At 36.9% G+C, this 8645-nt stretch overlaps 1 protein-coding gene and 1 non-coding gene across 2 annotated transcripts; both read right to left on the reverse strand.

Moving 5' to 3' along the window:
* Positions 1–417: 417 nt before the first annotated feature.
* Positions 418–3084, reverse strand: LOC130015402 (uncharacterized). The gene is made up of 10 exons (XM_056105487.1): positions 3002–3084; positions 2534–2758; positions 2310–2432; positions 2116–2226; positions 1702–2016; positions 1576–1640; positions 1010–1336; positions 833–968; positions 706–784; positions 418–474 (listed from the first exon to the last, which is right to left on the reverse strand). Exons 1-10 carry the CDS (start codon positions 3082–3084, stop codon positions 418–420), a joined length of 1521 nt encoding a protein of 506 aa, XP_055961462.1.
* A 5178-nt stretch (positions 3085–8262) lies between these two features.
* LOC126679656 (small nucleolar RNA R71) lies at positions 8263–8369 on the reverse strand. Its single transcript, XR_007640942.1, has one exon. It is a non-coding gene; the product is annotated as a small nucleolar RNA R71 (small nucleolar RNA).
* Between the last annotated feature and the right edge of the window lie 276 nt (positions 8370–8645).

The raw sequence follows: 8645 nt of genomic DNA on the forward strand, positions 1-8645 counted from the left end.
CTTTTCCAAGAGAGAATACATTTCAAACAAGATTTACGTAGATGCATGTCATTTATTTTTTTTAATAATAACTTTAAATATTACTATGTCATTTGTTTTTATTTTACTCCATTTTTTTATGAATAGTATGAAAATTAAAGCCACAAAAAAGTGGCAAAAATCTTAACCGAAAGTTTTCGCATAAGAAGTGACACGTTCAAGGCGGCATATTAAAAGCTACGACTAAAAAAAAGGCCGAAAACACAGTAATAAAAGATAACCGTAATATCACATTGAGAAAAACAATGAAAGATAACCATATCGATGTTCTTCTCCACATTCTGAAAAGTCCTCTCATTTCTACACTTTCAGATCTCCCAAATCATAATAAACCACAACAACCTTCATAATCTCGAATAAGGACCCCTAGACATAATATCACTCCATTGCCCACTCCACAAAAGTATTAGGAAGACACCAAGATACGCCTACTCTCTGCAAAACAGTACACTAAATTTTTCTTGCAAAATCACAATGAATTAAAATTTGGTCCTGAGTTTCCACCACTTCACATATAGAACAAAGAGAATTGTCTATAGTAATAATATTCCGATTTGCAAGAAAATTAAGAGAAGGGAGTCGGCTATGAACGGCTAACCAAAAAAAAAACTTCACTCGAGGAGGAGTTTGAGATTTCCACACAATTAAATAAGGATTATAAATTACCCCATTAATAGCATAGGAATCACCTGTATCCATAGCCAAAGCAACCTGAGCAACTGACCTATCACCACTTAATTCCCGCCTAACGACCCCACTAACAGTACCATGCACATATTGGATTTACTGCTACCATCCCTCAAACGACTCCCCGTGCTCCTCCATAACTGAGACCAATTGATGATTTTCTTCTTGCCTAGCAGCTGCTGAAGGCGATCTAACATCACCATTGTGCTGATGATTTGGTAAACCTTCACCCCTGCTGTTTGCTGCCAACAACTCACAAACAAAGCACCCCGAGAGTAAATACCTGATTTATCGTGCCACACGATCTCATCCAACCTCTCCATCCTAGGCACTAAAACATTAAAAGCTGCCTGTAAATATATTAACAACGACAATTCGCTACCTCTCAACCGCCGCCTCCAACACCACCCCTCATTCCAAATAACATTAATAGAAACATATTTTTGGTTTGAGAGTTGAAAAAGCCGAGGGAATAAAACATTAGCCGGTCCATCCTTCATCCAAGAATCATACCAAAGCGAAATGGAATCTCCCTTACCAACCTTGAAATTCAGAGTAGCAATGAAAATTGACCAAACACTTAGACCAATATAGCAAGTTCTTCTAATGCCTTTTCAAATAAACGACAACTTTTTGACATCCCCGTTATTTAGAAAGTCCCAATCCACGACGTTAGAGTAACTCAAAACGATTTTAAACCAAAGTGAATTTTTATTAGTAACCCTCAACTTCCAAATCCATTGGAACAACAAACTTTGATTTCTAACTTGCAAACTAGAAATACCTAACCCACCACTTTCCAAGGCAAACCACCCTCCACGAGATTTTACTCAGAACCCGAGTTTTAACATCTCTTTTCCAGAGAAAACGCATCATATATGATTCCAACTGAGACTGGATTGCTTGCGGCAATACTAAAGATAGACAAAAAAATACACCGGAACACTGAACAACACAGATTTGATAAGCACTAACCTTCCGGCAGGAGAAAGTAAAGACCCTTTCCATAAAGCTAACCGCGACTTGACTCGCTCCACCACATGATCCCAAGCACCTAAGGAAAGTCTTTTTCTAGCTAAAGACAAAACCAAGTACTTAACCGGAAACGAATCAATCTTACAACTAACTAGCTCCGCAGCTATCAATAAATCCATCTCGCTAATATGAATTCCCATAATAGAGCTCTTATGAAAGTTGATAGTAAGCCCCGATATTAGCTCAAAACATCTACGAATACGAGTCAAATTGAAGCATCGAGATAGGATCTTGATTGTCAGCGTATGAAAACCCCTGAGTAAGCCCCAATTCCATAGATCTATCAAGCAAGTGCTTTAAACCCTCCACCACTATGACAAATATATAAGGAGAAATATGATCTCCTTGACCCACCCCTTCTGCAAGTTAATAGGGTCTATAGGGCTGCCAGTAACCATCATTGATGTAGTAGCCGATGAGAAACAACAGGACATCCACTTTAACCATTTTGCAGGAAACTTCATACTACTCATAATTGATAACAAGTATCTCCAATCAATGGTGTCGAAAGCCTTTTGGAAATCAATTTTTCAAACAAGCAATTTCACCTTATTCTCGAAGCAGAATGGACAAACTCGTTAGCAATCATAGAGCATCCTTGAATACTTCTTTCTTTAAATAAAGCATGTTGATTTTCAAACACAACTTTAGGCATCAATTGCGCTAACCTCCTCGAAAGAGTATTGGATCACAATTTAAAGAAACTGTTAACGAGACTAATAGGTCTATAATCCTTTATATTTGCTAAACCCTCCACCTTAGAAACAAGAACCATAAAAGATGTATTAATACCCTTAGGTAAGATATTGAATCTGAAAAAGTCTGAAAAAATTCCATTAACATATCTTTCATAAAAGGACAAGCTTTCTTGCAAAAATAGAAGTTAAACCCATCAGGCCCTGGATCTTTCTTCTCCCCACACGAAGAGATAGCAGCAAAAATCTCCTCCTCTGAGAATGAAGTGAACGGCGAATCACTCTCTAACGACAACAAGCGGCTAAATCACAGCCCCGTAATATCAAACTGGATGCTGTCACCTCTGCTATATAAAAGACTATAAAACTCTCTGATATGAAATTTGATATACTTAGGCTCCGTATAAATGATATTTTCAGCTTGGATCAAAGAAATAAGATTGTTTCTATAGTGAACCGAAGCCATGCTGTGGAAAATCTTGGTATTTCTATCACCTGTTGTATTCCATTTTAATCTTGATTTCTGAACCTAAAGGGATTCTAACGTCTTCTCTGCTGTCAACAGCTCCTCTTTGAGACTAGACAACTCCCGCTTCTCCTCTTCGGAAATAATACCCGCATCCTCCATAATTTCCTTCATCAGAATCTTCTCTTACATATCCTTAAGACGTTTAGCTTGATCACCAAACACCTCAAAGTTCCAACTTCTGATACGAAATCTCAACTCTTTTAATCTCTGAATGAGATTAGAAGAAGTCAAACAAATGTCTTTCCAGCTCTCTTTAACAAACCCTTCAAACTCCTTATGATCCTACTACGTATCAATAGATTGAAAACGCTTCGGGCCCCAATCAACAACCTTAACAGACTTAAAATAAATCGGGATATGATCATCTGATAATGACATTCTAGGCCAGAGCGCACTAGCAGAAGCCGACACCAAACACCTGTCAATCCGAGATCTTGAAATAGAATTTTGCCAAGTAAACGTCCTCCCCTGAAGCGGTAGATCAAGCAGCTCAGCATTGTTAATAAATTCCCGCAAAGCCAACATATGTAGGGTGAAACGCATCACATTTTATCTCTCCTATGGGCACAACGTTTCATTAAAGTCACCACTAATGAAGATCGTACCCATGAAATTTAAAAAATCATTTAAATGCTGCCAAAATAACACCCTTTCCAAAGCAACATTACTCGCATAGATCAGAATGTGGCGATAAGGAAAAGCATCAAAAACAAAATCCATTACAATACACCTACGCCCTTTAGTAATTATAACATTACGCAGCAATATAGTATTCCAGATAAGCAACAGACCACCAGAAGCGCCAATAGAGAGAATAAAATTAAACTTATAATCCAAGTTTGGCCATAGCTTACTAACAAGAAAGTCATTTACAACCTCCTTTTCCGTCTCAATTAAACCCAAAAATGAGAGGTTATGAGTAGGAACCATGCTTTTAATAAAATTCTGCTTTCTATTGAAAGACAGACCACCACGACAATTCCAAGAAATAAACGATAACGACATAGATATAATAATTAAAAAAACCTTGAAAAGGAAAAAAAAGTTATTGTCTTTAGGCTTTCAAAGCCATTTTCTCCTCTAACTTCGACACTATTGCTGATTTTGACTTGCGATCAAATGTACCCAAATCATAACCAACTTTCCACATTTACTTGTCTTGTCATCTGGAGTAATTGGAGAAATTACATCACAGCTCTTGCTGTTTAAACGGTTCATGTTCTCCATGCTAGCGTCTGAAAGTTCCCTCACTTCTTCCACTTGCAAAACTGAACAGCTCATAATCGCACCTAGCACATTCAACTTCTTCGATGGCCTACAAGCTGATTTTAGCCTGACTGCAGTATCTATCTCAATATCTATCTCCCTTGAATTTTCATACGAGTTCGAACCTGAATTCACAACATCCTCCTCCCTTTGTTTTTCAGATAAACTTGCTGCTATCCCCTTATTTGACTGAACGAGAACCAGCTCTGTCAACCCATCAGTTTTCTGAACTGAATTATCCATACAGTTAACCACATTTGCCTGTGCTGAGAGTTATAAAGAAGAGACATCTGTTTGGTTGTTCTGTGGACTCGTTATATCCTGTTCTAAGCGATAATTCATAGTATTTTTCTCTGGTTCGAAATTCTCATCTGAACATGGAGTAGAAATTAATTTCTCAGCCTGAAAACCTGACCTCATGAGACCTCCTAGTTGCTGCTCATCAAAATGTCATCTCTTATCATCCTCTATTATCTAATTAGGGACAACTGTATTGAAGGAATTCAGCAAGTTGACACCCTTTATTCAAGAACCCAACCTTTCATCTAAACATCTTTCAATATTCTGTGATTCCTCTTCTCCTACGGAGTCCCTTAAGCTCAAAGACAAAACCTTATCAGCAAACCAAACTTGTTCAAACGTTTCTGTCGCAAAAACTGCAAAAGTCTCATCCCAAGTTGTAAATTAATGGACTGATGTATGAACTTGCAATAAGTGGAAATTAAAACAAGTCCCGAGTCCAAACGTTTCCCCCAATGAGTCCCCAATAAGTTTAAATATTTTTGAGTTCCAATGCATAAAGGGAATTCCAGTCACCGATACCCAAACAAGTCTTAAAAAAGCATGTTGATAAACTTGCGCCCAAGCGAAGGATTGAAAAAAATCCGAGAGAGTTGGACCAACATTGACAATAAAATCCTCTTCATTAATGATTGTATCAAATTTAAGCATAATGAGATTACCCCCCCATCAATGATACCTTATGTACAACTATCTTTTTCTCAAATAGAAAATTCTTGGTGTGTAGAATTTCCTGAATAGCATTCACCTTACCTACTATCGAACGCATCATCCATTCATGATTGACAGATTGTATCTTATCTTCTTGGACTGTCATCACTAGCTTTGGTATAGATATTAAGCTGTTCGACTCATTCTGAACTTTAAGCGGTTGTGCATCCGCAGTTATCACCTGTCAATACGATCTATAATCTCTGAATGCAGGAGAGGCAATAACCTTTGGAAAAACTTTCTTCATCTCCAGTTTCATAGTAGGATTCGTCTTCCTTTAAGGGGAATCTAGATACATAAGCCCTTAGTCTGAATTTTCCAATCGCAACCATATTTAATTGGCTAAGGATTCGTGCCATGGGTTTATTCGAATCAAATCTCAAAAACCCAAAACTGCAATTCCTCTTGGTTAGCTTTGAAGCCAAAGAAACCCTACCTACAACCCCATATCTCTCAAACATCTTTCCTAAGTCACGGAATCTCCATGTTTTAGGGTAGTTCTCAAAATATATTAGTCTTGATTTCTCCTCTTGCTGTGAATTAAGATCGTTCAAAGTCCCAGGGTTTGCGACGTTGCTGCATGGGATGATAGGGTTTTTTGAATCTATCAGCTGGAATAGTTGACAATTCTCTATTTTACATCACTTTAAGATCATTTGTATTGCATATTTTAGTCTCTTATTGCGTAAAATAGAGAGCTTTATACTCACTTTTACCTTTTTGTAGTTTTTAATATAAAATGTAAATACTTAGCATTTCTGGAGTATAATTGAATAAAAAGAGAAAAATAAAGTGAAAGTCAAGCCGGATTGATTCTATCAAGTCCCAGAAGAAGAATAATGGAGCATCAAGTCTAAATGGAAGCAACATAGCCGCTAAATCAGTCACTGAAAGTTTAGATCGAAAAGCTGAAAATTCGGACATATGTCCGTATTCGGATCATATTTGGTGCTGAAAATATCCAAATCATATGATTAAACATGTCATGAAAAGATAAGAGATAGATCTACAACTGTCTTGAAGAAACCGAGTTCAAATTCGGACCCGAACCGGCTTGAAATCGGTCTCCAAGACAGAGAACTTACAAACCAAGAATCAAATCGGCCAAATTTAGTGGTTTTGGGTGAAACAACTCTTCGGCCGGCCCGGAGCCGGCCCACACCCTCCAAGCCAGCTAATGGCCGGCTGAGGACCTGGAAATTTCAATTTTGACAGTTTTGGAAAGTCCAAGACCTTGGTGAGCATTCATAGACCTTCCATTTCGATATAACCTTGATTCACACTCAAAAAGGGATCTTCCTTGCCTTGCACTCAAAGAAATGAGCTTTGATTTCCATCAAACTCATAATGGAAAGGAGATATGCGACGTTGACTTCAATCAAGCTCCTTATGGAAATGAGATATGTCAAACTTGATTCACTCAAGCTCACTATGGAAAGGAAAGAGAGACTTGATCATCACTCCCACTCTTTATGGCAAGAAGATATGTCAAACTTGATTATCAGTCAAGCTCACTATGGAAGGAAGATATTCTTGGCTTGGCCATCACTCATTTTGGTGCCTATAAATATAGCACTTTTGTGTAGAGATATTCATTCACTGACACATACATTTGTATAGACATTTTCTATAATACAATTCTCTCAACCATTATTCTATTTTCACTTATTTTCTTATATGTTCTTGAGGTGTAGCAATTTCATTGTTATGTTCAATATGATAATGGATTGCTAAACCCTTAAACTAGGATTAGGGATGTAGCCTAGTTAGAGGGAAATTCTTGATTAATTATTATTACATCTCATTAATGTTTTAAATAAGGTTTTTCTTTAATCTTCTTGAGATAATCATGAATATTAAGATTAATCACCTTAATATTTTTATCCTACAATTCATGTGAAGTACTTGACCGTGAAGCATGAATTCAGATCTAGAGATTAAACATAATTTTCTTAGAATAGGAATATGTCCAAGGAATTGTGATGGCGTTAATTATTTTGCTTAATGGGTATAATTAATTAACATGGTTATTGGAAAACATCCAGAATTAATTAAACACACATTTGTGTCTTCGAAGAGAAAAAATATATTTTAGAAATAATTGTCATGAAAAAGCCTTTGAGATGTATTATTAGTTATGATAGAATTTCCCTCAACTATGGTGAACCCCGAAATCTAGTTGCTTAAAATCTTGATATTTTACCAAAAATATCCGTCTACTTTTCTTTATTTAATTATTTGTTTTCAAAACCAAATCAACTTAACAGAACGGTTACTTTACAAAAGTTAAATTAAATAACATTTTAAAGAGTTTGTCCTTTGTGGATTCGACCTTGGAATACTCCGAGTATTACTTGTTACAATTGATTATGTGCACTTGCAGAATTAGCCGATCAAGTTTTTAGCGCCGTTGCCGGGGACGGCGGTTTTAAGTTGTTATTTCTTTAATTTTTGTGTTTTTATTTCTAAAACTCTTTCAAGTGTGAATTTCAGGTAGTATATGCAACGAAGGCGTTCTAAGAACACTAACAGCGTAAAACTACTACCCTTGGACCAAGAGATCGAACGTACTTGCAGAAGGAATCGAAAACAAAAGAGATAAACTATGGCAAATTAAGTAAATCATGTTGTTAATGCACCTACCGCGCATCGACTAAGAGACATTCACAGACCAGTGGTGGTAAATAATCCTTCATGCATCCGAATCTCGGATGAAGCTCGAAACTATGAGCTTAAAACCATCCATCTCAACATGTTACCACAATTTAATGGAACATCAGTGGATGATCCATTATCATTTATTAAAGAATTTTATAGTGTGGTGGAAACTTTCCCATTAAACAGGTTGACAGAGGATGAATTAAGGAAAGATGTTTTCCTTATTGCATGAAGATGAGTGCGGGGACATGACTTTTGAACTTACCCGAAGGATTGTTCAATACGTGGAGCAATGTATATGATGCTTTCATTACAAAATATTATTCTCCACAAAAGACTCTTGACCTTCGAGGCAAAATATATAACTTCACTCAATTGGATGGTGAACCATTCCATGAGGCGTGGGAGCGCTTCAAGATGCTTCTTGCTCAATGTCCACATCATTGCTTTGATGAATTATTACTAACTCAAATGTTCTTTGAAGGATTGACCATGAGCGGGCAAACATTGGTTTAAACGGCATCCGGAGGAAGTTATGGAGAAAAGACGGCGGCCGGAATAAATCAGATTTATGAGAATGTTGTTCTAAATTCTCAACAAAGAGCCATTAGAGGATGAAGGGCAGACGTCCATGAGGAATCTTCACATCATGATATTGTTTCGGAAGTCGTCGAAATAACTAAGCAAGTGAAGATGCTATTTAATCAGAATCAGCAGTTGAAGGA

The sequence above is a fragment of the Mercurialis annua genome, linkage group LG4, assembly GCF_937616625.2.
Source record: "Mercurialis annua linkage group LG4, ddMerAnnu1.2, whole genome shotgun sequence".
In the NCBI taxonomy this organism is placed as follows: domain Eukaryota; kingdom Viridiplantae; phylum Streptophyta; class Magnoliopsida; order Malpighiales; family Euphorbiaceae; genus Mercurialis; species Mercurialis annua.

Bases quoted from the DNA above. Each gene is read 5' to 3' on its own strand.
- LOC130015402 (XM_056105487.1), bottom strand. From the start codon at position 3,084: ATGGAGGATGCGGGTATTATTTCCGAAGAGGAGAAGCGGGAGTTGTCT. The intron at 2,017-2,115 runs GTGGGTCAAGGA...GGGCTTACTCAG, and splicing joins CCTATTAACTTGCAGAAGGG to GGGTTTTCATACGCTGACAA. The intron at 1,337-1,575 runs GTTAAAACTCGG...TTATTTGAAAAG, and splicing joins GTTTTCTCTGGAAAAGAGAT to GCATTAGAAGAACTTGCTAT.